We start from the raw sequence: 15882 nt of genomic DNA, 5'->3' as shown, positions 1-15882 counted from the left end.
TGGCTTGGACTCTCTGTCCACAAACAGACACAAACCTTTGTTATCATTCTTTCTTTTGCTATTCTTAGCCAGCCTTCTGATGAAATCCTTTCTTCTATTCTTTTAGTATAGTTTTAATGTAATACATATAACAAAATAATATAACATATAAAATAAAATAATAATAATAAATATATATTATAAAATATCTAATATCTAAAATATATAATAATATATATAAATAATATATATTTATATCTATTTTTATATTATATATATTTATATATATTATATACAAAATATATAATAATATATATATAAAATATAATAAAGTAATAATAAAATAATAAATAATAATCCTTTCAAGCCTTCTGATGAAATCCTTTCTTCTATTCTTTTAGTATAGTTTTAATGTAATATATAAAATAAAATAATAAATCAAGCCTCCTGAAACATGGAGTCAGATCCTCGTCTCTCCCCTCTTCCTCAGACCCCTGTGAACACCATCACACAGCTGTTGTCTGAATATTCAAACAACAATGGAAATGGGCATCACCATCATTTTTTCCCCTCAAAAATCTACATGGGACAAATGCTCTTGCCCCTCCCCACCACGAGGGTGGGTCAGGTCCCTTGAGCCCCTGCAGGAACGTGGATTAAAACGTTTTTACCCCTCAGTGCTGAGCTGGAGGCCACTTTGGCCATGATGCCGCGGGTGCTGTTGGTGGCAGGGGTGAACAGGAGGGTGACCCCCGAGGCGTTGAAGGCCGGCTCGTCCAGGCGCCCCAGCGCCCTGTAGGGGAACTCCTGGGTGGGGTAGTACATGATGAGCCCCGCAGAGTCCCTCAGGATGTACAGGAAAACCAACGAGGCCACCCACTCCTGCGGGGGAGGAAGTGAGAGCAATGGCAGAGTTGTCTTTACAAACCAGCTGTGGATAAAACCAGCACTGGGAGATAAACAAACAACGGGAAGGGCTCCACTGATTGATTAATGGAAAAAGATGTTTGCTTTTACAAATGAACTTCGGGTTTGCTGATGAATGGAATTGGGTATTGAAAGATGAAAGAAACAATGGGGATGAAAAACCCCTACATTCCGTAAGAATTAGAAATTAAAAGGGAGGGTTGTACATTAGAGGGGAATCTTTGGTACCAGGTGTTTTGAGAAGTCTGTACCTCTCAAGTACGTCAGCCAAAAGAGAGAGGGGAAATGTGGCTGGGAAATTGGGATAAAAAGGAGGCTGCATCCTCCAAAAGTTGGAGAGACCCCAGGGGTTGTCCCATGGCCTCTGCCTTCATTGGAATAAAGTTCTAGGACTCCTCTGTCTCCTTTTGGACAGAAACCTCTGGTGTTTGTGGATGAATCTTCCTGACAGAAGGAAGGAGAGGGAAGGGAAGGGAAGGGAAGGGAAGGGAAGGGAAGGGAAGGGAAGGGAAGGGAAGGGAAGGGAAGGGAAGGGAAGGGAAGGGAAGGGAAGGGAAGGGAAGGGAAGGGAAGGGAAGGGAAGGGAAGGGAAGGGAAGGGAAGGGAAGGGAAGGGAAGGGAAGGGAAGGGAAGGGAAGGGAAGGGAAGGGAAGGGAAGGGAAGGGAAGGGAAGGGAAGGGAAGGGAAGGGAAGGGAAGGGAAGGGAAGGGAAGGGAAGGGAAGGGAAGGGAAGGGAAGGGAAGGGAAGGGAAGGGAAAAGGTGAGGGGAGCCCAGGGAAGTGCTGGTGCCTTAGGATTTAGCTTTTCTATTTTTCAGATCCACTCCTTTAGGGTATCACTCTAAAACTCCACAGGTGCTTTCTCCCATGTTATCCAGACAAAAAAATTCCTCTCCAGGCCTGGGAATTAAGGACACCTCACTGCCTCAGGCCTGGGGAGATATAAATAACAGTGAACTGGGGGGGTGGAATTTGGAGTATCTGAAGCTGTAATTGGAGGATTAACCCCTGATATGTAAATGGACCAAATTTATAATTTTCTGAAAAACTTGTGACATTGTCCATCTTGGGTGTACCCCTCAGAGGCACAAGATGTATTTACTGAAGGCCTGCAATAAATGCCCACTTTTATTCCCTCAATCTTGCCTATGTTTTCAGCATCCACTCTGAGGCACTGGGGAGGCTCCTGCGGGACCCTTCCAACCCAGCTCTGACCCCCCTGCCCAGCCCAGCTCAGCCTTTGCCTGTGCAGGAGGGAGAGCTGTGCTACAGGTGTGGTGGGTTTGCCTCCCAGCAAGGCCTCAGATGGAAAACACGCTGTGTTAGTCGCGGAGCCAGCGAGGCCTGTGGATAATTTGACACTGGGGCCATGAATTGGACATTGTGTTCCTGTGCACAGGGCAGGATCAACAAGCAAGAGGCAGCAGCCAGCTCTGTCACGAGGCAGAGCTGCAGTGTCACAGGAAGAAGGAACTGCTGACATTTCCCAGCTGAGCCTTCTCACATCCCCTCACACACAAACAGTGCAACGTGAAAATACTTGGTACTAGAAATCCTGATGTCCCTTTGGAGGAGCTGACACTTGCCTGGAAACTTTTTGTCTTCATCCTCCACACCAGAAGGATATTTTTCCACAGGAGAGCGCAGGTTTGCTGCAATATTTGTGAGGCTTTCTTGGATGCCCCCTGCATTTTTCCAGCTAAGATGGGGAAAGAAAATGATGTAATTTAGAGCAAAACAGGACACTGGGAATTAAATAGCACTTCAGAGGAAGCAAACAACATGCCAAGGGGGGAAAAGTTGTCTCCTTAACTTTGGATAACTAAAATTGAAAGGAAATAGGCCAAGATCATGCAAGGGAACAGAGAGCTGGGCTGGACTCTGAGCTGCCTCTTCCACATGCACAGGTTCATCCTTCCTCACCCAAACTCATCCTTCCTCCCCCAAATTCTCCTTCCTCATCCAGGTTCATCCTTCCTCACCCAGGTTCATCCTTCCTCACCCAAATTTGTCCTTTCTCATCCAAACTTATCCTTCCTCATCCAGGTTCATCCTTTCTCATCCAAATTCACCCTTCCTCACTCAAATTCATCCTTCCTCACCCAGATTCATCCTTCCTCACCCAGATTCATCCTTCCTCATCCAGGTTCATCCTTCCTCATCCAGGTTCATCCTTCCTCATCTGAAATTCATCCTTCCTCATCCAGGTTCATCCTTCCTCACCCAGATTCATCCTTCCTCATCCAGGTTCATCCTTCCTCATCTGAAATTCATCCTTCCTCATCCAGGTTCATCCTTCCTCACCCAGATTCATCCTTCCTCATCCAGGTTCATCCTTCCTCATCTGAAATTCATCCTTCCTCATCCAGGTTCATCCTTCCTTATCCAGACTCATCCTTCCTCACCCAAATTCATCCTTTCTCATTCAAACTCATCCTTCCTTACCCAAGCTCATCCTTCCTCCTCCGAAATTCATCCTTCCTCACCCAAATGCATCCTTCCTCACCCAGATTCATCCTTCCTCATCCCAAAGAGGCTTTGTGGAACAGACAACCGCTCACTTTCCACGTTTCACTGTAGGAAGTGAATTTGTGTCTGGCCTCAAAGATGTGGTTTGCTGGCAGAGCACTGCTCACGTGCCCTGGGTTCTGAACCAGACCCAGAATCTCGTTACAAACACTGGACAGAGGCTAAAAATAACGCAAAACTGAGGCTGCCACGGCCTGCCTTCACCAGGCTGCTAAGAGACCAGTTTGTTCTGTTTTCACCCAGATATTAAGGAACTTTAATGCACTTAGAGCAGGGCAGGATTAGAACACCCATGTGCTCAATATCCCCCTGAATGCTGAGCAGGGAGTATTTCTTTGGGATATTTATTTCAGCTCCAGATTTAATCCTGTGGCAAAGCAGCAAGAACAGGAGCAAGTTCAGAGTGATGGGTTTCACCCCTTTCCCAGGGGAGCAGGGCAGGGAACCTCCCAACATGTTTTTGTGGTTTAATCCTTTCAAATGGCTGAAACCCAAAATCATAAAAACACAAAATCAAAGCAACCTCAAAGGCAGAGTCTCCATTCCCCTTGGACAGCATTCCTGATTTCATGGATTGGGCAGCTGGAGTTAATAAATGGTTCCACTGCTCTGTTTCTTTCACTGCTTGTTTTTTGGAACAATTAAATATTTGTGTACTACAGGGGCAAGGGATCCAAGATCCCGGTTATCACAGGGCTTTCCTTATCTCTCTTTCCCTTCCCAAACTTCCTCCCTCCATTCCACCCTACTGCCTGCACTAAAAGTTAAAGGTAAATAGGAAGAGATTTCTAGGAAGTGTCACTTTTTTTTTCTTTTTTTTTTTTTTTTTTTTTTTGCTTAAGTCTTGATTTCAGTCATGAGCTGAAAGCAGCCCAGGATGTTTGGGTAGTAAACAAAGTGTGGTGGTGTTTGGATAACAAGGAAAACATGATGGCCTTTAAAGGATGCACGGAATATCTGCAGTCACAACAAACCATTTTAAAATGATGGAGCAAATCTAAAACGTTTTAGACAATTTTAACCAAATTTCTACCAGTTTTAATTTACTTTTTGCCCGTGGAGTAAGGAGCAAATACCACTGGGAGCCAAATATGAAGCCAGGAATTCAAAAAAGTGATGCTGCCTACAAAGGCTGTGGAATTTAATTTCCAGTTAGAAAACTAATAAATATTAGCTATCATTAACTTTAAATTAGGTATCTAATTAATTTATTAAATAATTATCAAAAAGGTAAAAAATACAGCCAAGAGAGAATCCTCTGTGTGGCCTCAGATGCAGAAGGCAAAATAAACACATCAGAAACTGGAGGCAGTGATGTTTGGGAAACTTTAATCCCATTAAGAGCATCACTTGTAAGGCTGGATGTCTCCAGGGGCTCATTAAGTGCATCCAGACTTCCTGCTCTCCAGGAAATCCCTGCCAAGGTGTTGCAATAACTTTTCCTGGATCCTGCATGCAGCTCTGCTCTACCAGAAGCTGTCCCAGGAAGGCACATCCCATATAATCCCTTTATTTACTATCCCAGGGAATTCCTCTTTGGCACCTCTTCACACTGCTTTCCTCTATAAATTTAACTTTTTGAGGTCTGTTTGAAGATGTCCCGCTCATTGGACTGGGAGACTTTTAAAGGTCCCTTCCAACCCAAAGCATTGCTGGATTTTATGATTTTAGCTCCTAAAATCAAGCTGCTCTTCAGGCAGCAACCTGTCAGTTTTGAGTTCAAAGGGAGAAATCCATGGTGCATCTCACACCTCCCAGAGGATCCAGTGGCTTTCCCAGAGCCAAGGATGAATCCCTGCACGTGGACAGTGCAGAGCACTCCCCATCCCCTCCTCTTTGCCAGTTCTGGCAGGTTTTTGTGTTTGCATCTGATAAATCTGAGACAGATTTGCACTGGCTCCAACTCAGACTGGAACAGGTTGTTTTTTTCCTGCTCTCAACTTGAAAATAACAACTCTAAGCCTGCCCTTAGTCAAAGATCAACACTTCAGCTCATACAGAGAAGTGAAATTTTGGGGTTTTGTATTTTTAGATGCCTTTAGTGGCAGCAGGGCAAGAGGAGGAGAGCAAAGGGAGGGATCATCACCCAGTGCTCAACCTGCAGCCACAGGGAGAACCAAAACCCACACACCCCTAGAAAAGCTGAATATTTTTGCTCCTTTTCCTGTAAAACACTTTGTTGTGAACTTGTAGTCCACCAGAAAACAGAGCTGGAAGGAAGCATCATAAAGCACCAGTTAGGAAAAACTCATCATCCCCTCACGAAAACACAAACCCTGCATGGAGAATTTATCCCATCCCTACTTCTAAATTAATTTTCCCCTTGATAAAAGCAGAGATCTGTGCCTGCTTACCTGCTGCTGTGTTTTCCATGGGGTCTCCTGCAGCTCTGGGGTGCTGGGGCTGCTCTGGTCCCTTTTCAGCCCCAGGGAGGCTCAGCCCGGTGGCCTTGCCCCTCTCCAGGCTGACGTCACCCGGGCAAACCCTCCCAAAAACTTCTGCAGGGATGATCCAAACCCTCCCAAAACTTCTGCAGGGATGATCCAAACCCTCCCAAAACTGCTGCAGGGATGATCCAAACTCTCCCAAAACTGCTGCAGGGATGATCCAAACTCTCCCAAAAACTTCTGCAGGGATGATCCAAACTCTCCCAAAACTTCTGCAGGGATGATCCAAACCCTCCCAAAATTTCTGCAGGGATGATCCAAACTCTCCCAAAACTGCTGCAGGGATGATCCCAACTCTCCCAAAACTGCTGCAGGGATGATCCAAACCCTCCCAAAATTTCTGCAGGGATGATCCAAACTCTCCCAAAACTGCTGCAGGGATGATCCAAACCCTCCCAAAACTTCTGCAGGGATGATCCAAACCCTCCCAAAATTTCTGCAGGGATGATGCAAGCTGTCCCAAAACTTCTGCAGGAATGATCCAAACTCTCCCAAAACTTCTACAGGGATGATCCAAACTCTCCCAAAACTGCTGCAGGGATGATCCAAACTCTCCCAAAATTTCTACAGGGATGATCCAAACTCTCCCAAAACTGCTGCAGGGATGATCCAAACTCTCCCAAAACTGCTGCAGGGATGATCCAAACTCTCCCAAAACTGCTGCAGGGATGACCCAGCCTTGGAACAGCACCTACAACCAGCTGGCCCCGAGCCTGGGCGTGTTTACAGCCCGCTTTGGAGGGTTGCACTCAATCCTTGCAGATGTTCCCAGCAGAGCTGGGGTGGCCTGGGATGGGGTGAACCTTCACTCCTGAGATAGGTGGCAAAATGTATGTAATTTATGCATAAAATACATGGCCAAAATATATAAATTTTTATAATTTATATATAAAATTTATATAATTTATATAGAAAAAGTTATAAAAGTAATAATAATAAATAACACTAAAAATAAAAATATATTAAAATTAAAAAATAAAATTATATTTTAATATCTGCTGATATTTTTTCTGATCAGTTAAGTCCCCCAAGCAGATGCTCCAGAGGATTTCTGAGAAGGGGACTCAGGGGGTCTCCAGCCCAGCTTCTCCAGAGAACAAACTCTGCTGCCTTGTCCCCATCGTGCCCAGAGCCTGGCTCAGCAAATGCTCCTTCCTCTGCTCCCCAGCACCAACGGGGTTTTTAGTTCTTCTTTCTCCTTTCTCTGTTGTTTTGAGCGTTTTTTCCCCAATTTCCACTCCTTTTAATTGCTTTTCCAGCAGCTGCCGCACAGCTGGAAGCAGGATGGAGCGTGTTGGGAGTTTGAAAACAAACCATCCTTGCAGTGGGTGTGCATTCAGAGCAGGGAGGTGAGGAAATCAGAGAAGCCAGGGAATCCAAAGGAGCTGCGAGGGTGCATGGCCAGGGCACAATTCAACAGTTAAATGAATTTGACTGTCCCGGAACTTCACAGCTCCAGACTGTGCCCCTGATTGCAGAGCTGCCTCAAACCACAGGGTTGTCGCTAAACCAAAGGCTGGGGCTCTGCTGCAGCTGCCGATTTTCTCATTTTCAAGGCATGAGCTCATTTAGGAGAGGAGCAGAAGCGTTTTCCGGCATCCCTCGGTGTTGGGCAACGGGGCAGCAACAGGCAAAGCTGCTCGTGAGTGCAGGAACCCAAACCAGCAAATCTGAGTGCACCTCACCAAAACAGAACTTTTGTGACCAAAACCTGGCCTGAGTGTGGGACCAGCCCTGGCCTGGCTGCACATTGGCTGCAGAAAAGGATTTTCACACAAAAATGGCACCTGCTCGAAGCACTTCCCATCCTGCTCCTGAAGTGGGACCCCAACCCCTCAAGGCTTCAGATATTAAAATATCTCCTGATATTAATATTAAAAATTATTAATTATTATTTAAATTATAAAAGAATAATTTAAATAAAAATTATATAATTTATATATAAAACGTATAAAATTTAATAATAATGATAAAAATATAAAATATAGATTAACAATTAAAAATGAAATTATATTAAAATATCTGCAGATATCAAGATTCATATTAATTTATTATTAAAATAAATAAAATAAATAATAATTTAAATAAATTTATATAATTTTTATATATAATGTATAAAAATAATAAATAATAATAGAATAGTAAAAATATATAAAAATAAAATTATATTAAAATATCTGCAGATATTAATATTAATAATTATTTAGTATTAAAATTAATAAAAATTAACAATTCTAATAAAATGTATATAATCTACATATAGAAATTTATAAAAATTATTAATAATAAATAATAATAGGATAATAGAAATAAAAATATATAGAAAATTTAAAATAAAATTATATTAAGATATCTGCAGATATGAACATTAATAACTATTTTTATCATTAAAATTAATAAAATTTAATAATTTTATTAAAGAATTGTATAATTTATATAATAATTTCTATATAATATTTATATAATTTATATATAAAATTTATAAAAATAAATATTAAAATAATAATAAATACAAAATATATGAAGAAAAATAAAAATAAACTGATATTTTAATATCTGCTGCTGTTTTTTCTGATCAGTTAAATCCCCCAAGCAGATGCTCCAGAGGATTTCTGAGAAGGGGACTCAGGACCTGCCCTTGTATCTGCCAGGAGGAGGAGAGGGGCTGGGAAGGGAGCCAGACCCTTGCAGGAGGACATGCCAAGCAAAGGGAAATGGAACAGCAAGAGCTCTGGGAAGCCCTTATCAAAGGGAAATTCAGCGTGTTAAATCAGGGACTTTCTGGACATCTCTTAAAAGAAGCATTAAAAGGGAACTAATTAATTTTACAGCTAAAAAAAAAAATAAACGCATGGCAGACTGCCCTTCCACACCATCAGAAGCAAAGGAGCATGAACTGCTGGGAACTGTCCCCAGGCTCAGATTAAACTTCTTTGGAGTTATTTCCTCTCCACTGAGGAGCTCAGGGAGCACAAACTCCTTTTATTTTGCTGCACCCTTCACCGAGCCATGAGGCTGGAGGTGCCCAGCTCCTCCTCTGCCTCAGCAGGGTCTGGCCAGAGCTGGCAGTGCCCTCCATCCCTGCAGGGCACCTTTCATGTCCCACCTTTGCCACAGACATCTTTTATGGAAAATCCTTTCTTTAGGATTTTTCTTCCTGAGAAGCTGAAAGGCCTCAGGAACAAAATGTGAGCAATGATTATCTGCTGCTGTGGAATGCAACAGGTGCATCTGGGATTGGTCTCGTGTGGTTGTTTCTAATTAATGGCCAATCACAGCCAGCTAGCTTGGACAGAGAGCTGAGACACAAACCTTTGTTATCATTCTTTTCTATTCTGTTCTTAGCTAGTCTCCTGATGAAACCTTTTCTTCTATTCCTTTAGTATAGTTTTAATGTAATATATATAATAAAATAACAAATCAGCCTTCTGAAACATGGAGTCAGATCCTCATCTCTTCCCTCACCCAAGAACCCCTGTGAACACGGTCACAGGCTCGGACTCTCTGAGAGTCAGAAGATTTTGTTATTCATTCCATTCTCTCCTTGCTTGCCAGCCTTCTGATGAAATCCTTTCTTCTATTCTTTTACTATAGTTTTAATGTAATATATATCATAAAATAATAAATCAAGCTTTCTGAAACATGGAGTCAGATCCCTGTCTCTTCTCTCACCCAAGAACCCCTGTGAACACCGTCACACCCCTCCCCATTCCACTGCCCCTCGCCCCATTCCAGCACCCACCCAATGAACTCACCTGGGGCACAGCTCCAAGCACAGAAATGAATTGTTGAATTGTTTTATTTTATCTGGGGTGGATTTCCCAGTGCCTGGAGGTGATTCAGCCCTGCAGATGGACGGTGTGCCATGCCAGGAGCACACAGCTGCCATGGGGTCACTGCTAGCCCAAAGCTGGGCGGTCGGAGCCCACTGTTAGAATACTGCAAAATCCCCCCAAATTCAGTTTAAAATATGTAAATATTGCACCCTGAGAGCCCTGGCCATGCCCACAACCAGAGCCCCCCATGCTCTGCCTGAGCCCAACCACCTGAAACCCTGGTGCACCCCAAAATCAGCCCAGGCTTTGAGAACCATCCCCACTTCCAGCACAGCAAAACAACCAAGCGTTTAACAACCCAATCCATCTTTATTTTGGAAGTACTTCCAGCTGGGAAAGGAAAACCCTCACCTTTACAAGTGCAGCCAAGTGCTGGAAGAAAGGCAAGTGTGCAAAGGAGCTGCAGCAGGAGGAGTGTCCCACATGTGTCACCTTCAGGCTGACACCCTCTGCTCCTGCTGCCCCAGCTCTGCGTGCTGGCCGTGCCATAAATCTCACTTGCTGAACAGAGATACTCCTAAATAAGGACATTTCTTGGGAACCTAAACGAAAGCAGACACCTGAAACTCTCCATAGAAAAATACAACAGCACCAAGTGAAGGCGTTCTCCAAGCTTTGGATCCATCACTGCAAGGCAGCTCCAACCAGCTCACCTGGGAATGGGGACCCAAACTGGTTAAATTTACCCCAAATCCCCCCAAATCCAGTTTATCTCTGGGAGCACAGGCTGGGTGTGTGGACGGATGGGATTTGGAATGGCACTGATAACAGCTGAACAAAGAGCTTCCAATGTCAGGAATAAATCCGCTCTTCCCAGGGCACTCCCTGGTTTAATTTTGCTATTCTGACAATTACAGACATTTTAGGACACTCTCAAACACTTCTGACATGAGGACAGTGATGTTTTGGGGTGGAATTTTGCCCCATTTTAACACATGATGTCACCAGGCCAAACAGATCCCACCCAAAGAGGGAATTAATCAAATGAGCCAAATTCTCTGTCCTTTCTGGAGCTGCACAAAAAAAACAGTGCCACCATCCACTGGGCTCCTCCAAGATAAACAACAGCACCAAACTGAGCTCATCTGGCTTCCAATCCAAAGTTTTCCCATCTGAAATGTGAGGAAATATGGAAACATCTGAAACAGACAGCACAGAACTATTTCACAGACTATTAACTCCAAGTGAAAGAATAAATTCAAGGCAGACACCAAAGCTGGTCACAGGTCACACTAATTCCCTAAATCCAGGTGGCAAAAATGTGCTGGATTGATGGGCAGGTGACACTTGGCTGAAACACCACTGGCAAAAAGACACCAAAGAAATGTGAGATTTGGGAAAAATGCACTCAACTTGTGCTCACACCTGCATGGGGAAGTGCCAAGAGAATTCCAAGTCCCAAATTGCTCCAAATAAAGGCAAAAGCTCAGAGCTCCCAGCCAGCAGCAGGGCTGGGGCTAAATAAGCACAACACCTGAATTTGGGGTTTTTTTTGGTTATTTTCTGACAAGTTTCACCCCTGTCAGGCACTGCTGGAGCTGCAGTTTGCTTTAATCCTTTTAATCCCTCATTTCCAGGGCTGTGCTTCCCTGGGATGTCCAGGGCTTTCTGTAGGGCTTGGGCTCAAATTTTAACTGGAAAAATCCAAAGTTGTGCATTTCTGTGCAACCTATGGGTACAAAAGAGGAAGTGAAATTCTGCATAAGGAGTTCACATTTCCCTAGATAAGAAGCTGATGGAAACAGATTTTGGCTGAACACACTGATAAACCATTATCAGACACATCACACACATTATTGCCTGATAATTACACACAGCTGGGACATACAACTCTAAATTTACCCTTTTTTTTTTTTTAGTTTTCTCAAGAAAAACAAGGTTTTTTCTAACTTTAAAGTGAAGATACATAAATGATATGACTTATGAAGCCAATGTCTCAATAGAAACACATCTCTGTATCTGTTCATTGCAGAGCAAAATGAACTGGGAGCAATCTTTAATTTCCCCTTATAAAACTAAAAAAAAATGTGATGATAGCTTTGCGTAGAAAAAACCAAAAAAAATAATATATTTTCAACACACACCTGTCATATCTCAGGCTAAAGGACCACATATTCTACTCTTTTTAGTGCTTCAAGGCAAACCAAAGGCACCTTTCTTATGGGTGAGGCTGTGAGCTGGGACCCTTTTATTTGGGGTTTTACAAAGGGGGTGACAAAATGGGTGACAGAATGGGCCCTGCGTGACTGCAACCACAACAACGAGAGACTGGGGAACACTGGAGCTCATGAATGCACAGCTGGCAAGGAAAATCAACCATCTCCAAAGCCCTGTGTGTGACAGCAGCTGGCAGGACACACAGCCAGGGGGACAATCAGACTGCTCTGATTGGACACAGGGCACAACCACACCACTCTGCCCACCCTTTGTGCCCCCCGGCACGCAGGACAAACCCCAGGGGCACCCACAGCTGCCAGCCTGCAGGGGAAGGTGCCAGGTTTGATCTGCAGGTGAACATCCTCAAGCTGAGCTGGCCCTGCAGGTCAGGACCCTCCTTGCAGAGGGACAGGGACTCTGCAGAGGTTTTTCCACCCTCTCTTCTAAGCAGGAGCATCTTCAAAGCAGAAGCAGGGGTGGCTGGGCTGGTGAGGAGCAGGGATGGGTGTGCAGGATGGGCAGAGAGCCCAGGATGGGCACGGCCAGACCTTGCAAATCCCTGGGGCAGAGAGTGAAGGACAGCCCAACCCGCTGCCAGCAGAGCCAGGGGAAGGCAGCTGGGAGCTCCTGATAGCCACCAGCTGCAGGAGATGCTGTGGCTGTGCCCTCCTGCCCAGCAGAGCCCGGGGAATGCAGCTGAGAGCTGCTGCTGCAGGAGATGCTGTGGCAGTGCCAGGAGATGCTGTGGCAGTGCCCTCCTGCCCAGCAGGGCCAGGGGAATGCAGCTGAGAGCTGCTGCTGCAGGAGATGCTGTGGCTGTGCCCTCCTGCCCAGCAGGGCCAGGGGAATGCAGCTGAGAGCTGCTGCTCCAGGAGATGCTGTGGCTGTGCCCTCCTGCCCAGCAGAGCCCGGGAGCAGCGAGGGGAGGAGGATTTGGGGTCACAGCTCCTGTTCCAAGGCCAGGGTGGTGGCACAGGCTCAGAGCTCCCCAGGCCAGCTGTCCTTGCCCAGCCCAGCTCCAGGAGCAGAGGGAGGGTTGGTGCTGGCACCCACAGGAGCACGAGGAGCTCAGAAGATGACTCTGTCCTCCTGTGTCCTCTCCCACCACAGGCTGCTGTTCAGGGTGCCAAAGCTGCTGTCCTCCTCCTCCTGCTCCTTAGCCAGCTCCACAAACACCTGGGAAACACAGAGAAGGAACTGAATTTTCAGTTAGAAAACTGATAAATATTAGCTGTTATTAACTTTAAGTTAGGTATCTAGTTAATCTATTAAATAATTATCTGAAAGGTAAAAATACAGCCAAGAGGACCCCATGCTCCTTGTAGGAACTTCCCTGGCCACAAATACAACTCATGCCAAAATCCTGATGAGTATTCAACGTATTGCTTCATCTCTGAGTAAGACATTTTTAGTATTTTGAGGTTTTTCTCCTTACTCCTACCCTCCCTACCTCTTTTCTTCAATGAAAGGGAAGTTCAGCACTGAAGACATTAATTGTCAGCAATAATTAATCCACAATAAGCAATTACAAGTCTCAGCTTCACCCTCCTTCCAGCTACAAACAGCAAATGTCTGTTCTTGGAATAAATCAGAGCAGCTTTTCCACTAATACCACACATTTGCTCTCTTCCAGTCACTGCAGTTGGCATCTTATTTTTAGAGGGGAAAACAGGAATAAAGAGGAGCTGGAGAGCTGGCAGATGTGATTCACTTTGCAAAAAGGGAATTCAGTTTCCCAAAAATGCCCCAACAGGCATCAGCAAAGCAGAGAGCAGAACCTGGGGGATGAGCTGCCTGCACAGGGTCCATCATTATGGGATCACGGAATGCTCTGGGTTGGAAGGGACCTTAAAGATCATCTCATCCCATTCCTGTTACAGGCAGGGACGCCTTCCACTGTCCCAGGGTGCTCCAAGCCCTTCCAGCCTGGCCTTGGACACTTCCAGGGATCCAAGGAGGGATTCCTTCCTCATTGGAAGAATTCCAAGGGAGGAATTCCTTCCAAATATCCCATCCACACCTTCACCTGGCAGGGTTTGCACTGAAAACCCAGGGTTTAAACTCACAAACCAGAATTGAACACACCTGTTCCAGTGTTGCTTGGGAAAAGCTGTAGTCCTCGATGTTGAAGGTGTGTTTTACTGGGGAAAGAATCAGAAAGAGCAGATTTAGGGACACTTCACTTACTCTTGATTTCCCAAGAAACAGAGTTGGGGACAAACATCAATAAAGGAAAATTAAGTTCAATAAATCTGGGACAGAAATGGAGGAGTGACATCACATGGCAGAAGTGATGGGAGACAAAAGGATTTGTGTGTGTGATGTATGGCAGGTGCTTCATTACCTTCCTCCAGCTTGGAAAAACAATGTGAAAGTGACTGTACATCTTCTTTGGGAATTTTATATGCCAAGATGGAAGCAAAACTGGAACAAAGAAGGAAAAAAAAATTAGCTTCAAGCAAAATCACTCCAAGTACAAATATTAATACTCCATGGAATGGATTTGAACTCCTTTCCTGAAGGTTACTGCAGGAATTCTGATTGTCATGCTCACACAGGAGAAGGGCAGTGATGCAGCTCCAGATGGATTGTATTTGCAGAGGATTGTATTTGCAGGGATCCCCGTGGCAGGGAGGAATGATAAATCTGACTCCATGTGCTCAGAAGGCTAATTTATTACTTTATAATACTATTATATTAAAGAATGCTATACTAAACTACACTAAAGAATACAGAAAGGATACAGACAGAAGGCTAAAAAGATAATAATGAAAACTTGTGACTCTCTCCAGAGCCCTGACACAGCTTGGCCCTGATTGGCCAAAGAGTGAAAACAACTCACAGCAGACTCCAATGGAACAATCACCTGTGGGTAAACAATCTCCAAACACATTCCAAAGGAGCAAAACACAGGAGAAGCAAATGAGGTAAGAATTGTTTTCCTTTTTCTCTGAGGCTTCCCAGCTTCCCAGGAGAAAAATCCTGGGCAAAGGGATTTTTCAGACAATGTGAATGGCACAGCCGAGACCACCCAAGACTGTTCTAAGCTCATGCTCCTCCACTCCGATTCAATCAGTTTTACTCTGCTTACTCATGGCAGGTTTGCTTCCTGGAGCTCCCAGAGCCCTGAGGGTTTGGATTTCAGCAGAGCTGGGCACGTCCTGGAAGTTTGCATCACACAGCAGTTCCTGCAACCCCAACTGCAGCCCAGGGAGCTGCTCTGCCCTGCAGAGGGGACTCTCCCATCTCCCAGTTTGAGGAAGGATCCCGACCCCAATCCCCCAAGGATCACACTGCTCTGGATGCCTGCAGTGCCCCTGCTGGAGTCTCTGCAGTCACTGAGCCAAAGTGAGAGCTGCTGCTGGGACAGCAGCCAGCCCACCCTGCAGCTGAGACCCCCAGAGACCTCAGGCATTTCCAGGTGAGGGCACAGAGTCAGGAACTCGGGTTTCAGCCCTTTCCCAGGGGCCCTGACTCAGGAGGAAGCTGTCAGGCAACAGCAATGCAGAAATCCAGTTTTGCTTCCTCTGTGCCAAACATCTGTGTGGGCTCCGGGCCCCCGCCCTGCCAGCCCGGGCTCTGCTGCCTTCCACATCCCTTCCTTTTTGTATTCCTCTTTTTTTTTTTAAAGCTGTGTGTAAATATTTACATTCCTTCCCCGGTGCCAAGCTGCTGCTGTGCAATCAGAGGGTTTGATTAATTGGATTAATATCAATATTTTCTGTGTGTCTGTCAAACCTCACCTCTCCTGGCGGTTGGCGTTGGGGAAGATGTGCAGAATCTGGCTCTGCAGATACTCCACCTGCTGCACATCTGCTGTTTCCCTCAACTTCATTTCCAAGAAGTATCCTCTGCCAAATTTGCTCTTCAGGTGTTGGACAGTACCTATACACCTATAAATGACAGGCAAAAAACACAAGAACAGCCTAAACTCAAACAGATCCTTTAAACTGGGAAGGATTCATTTAAAGCACCAAATTTAGGGTACCAAATTTATCTGTATTTTTA

General features: G+C 44.9%; 2 protein-coding genes across 3 annotated transcripts in view; both read right to left on the bottom strand.

Moving 5' to 3' along the window:
• The window catches only part of LOC132081738 (ATP-binding cassette sub-family A member 9-like), a 31662-nt gene extending 25675 nt beyond the window's left edge, over positions 1-5987 (bottom strand). Inside the window, exons 1-3 of one of the 2 annotated variants that reach the window (XM_059485627.1) lie at positions 5789-5987; positions 2492-2604; positions 651-861 (exon numbers count right to left, since the gene is read on the bottom strand). In XM_059485627.1, the coding sequence (XP_059341610.1) occupies positions 651-861; positions 2492-2604; positions 5789-5807 (343 nt within the window). In that variant the 5' untranslated portion in view covers positions 5808-5987. Of the gene's footprint in view, positions 1-650; positions 862-2491; positions 2605-3350; positions 3474-5788 lie in introns of those variants that run through there. The other variant, XM_059485626.1, reaches the window with a different exon arrangement.
• Positions 5988-10006: 4019 nt separating this feature from the next.
• The window catches only part of ABCA5 (ATP binding cassette subfamily A member 5), a 44074-nt gene continuing 38198 nt past the window's right edge, over positions 10007-15882 (bottom strand). The window contains exons 37-40 of the mRNA XM_059485625.1: positions 15618-15767; positions 14219-14298; positions 13960-14015; positions 10007-13050 (exon numbers count right to left, since the gene is read on the bottom strand). Coding sequence (XP_059341608.1) covers positions 12943-13050; positions 13960-14015; positions 14219-14298; positions 15618-15767 — 394 coding nt within the window. The 3' untranslated portion in view covers positions 10007-12942. The remainder of the gene's footprint in view (positions 13051-13959; positions 14016-14218; positions 14299-15617; positions 15768-15882) is intronic.

The sequence above is a fragment of the Ammospiza nelsoni genome, chromosome 19, assembly GCF_027579445.1.
Source record: "Ammospiza nelsoni isolate bAmmNel1 chromosome 19, bAmmNel1.pri, whole genome shotgun sequence".
Taxonomy (NCBI): Eukaryota; Metazoa; Chordata; class Aves; order Passeriformes; family Passerellidae; genus Ammospiza; species Ammospiza nelsoni.
The sequence above is the reverse complement of the archived record's forward strand: the minus strand, read 5'-3'. Positions and strand labels throughout refer to the sequence as shown.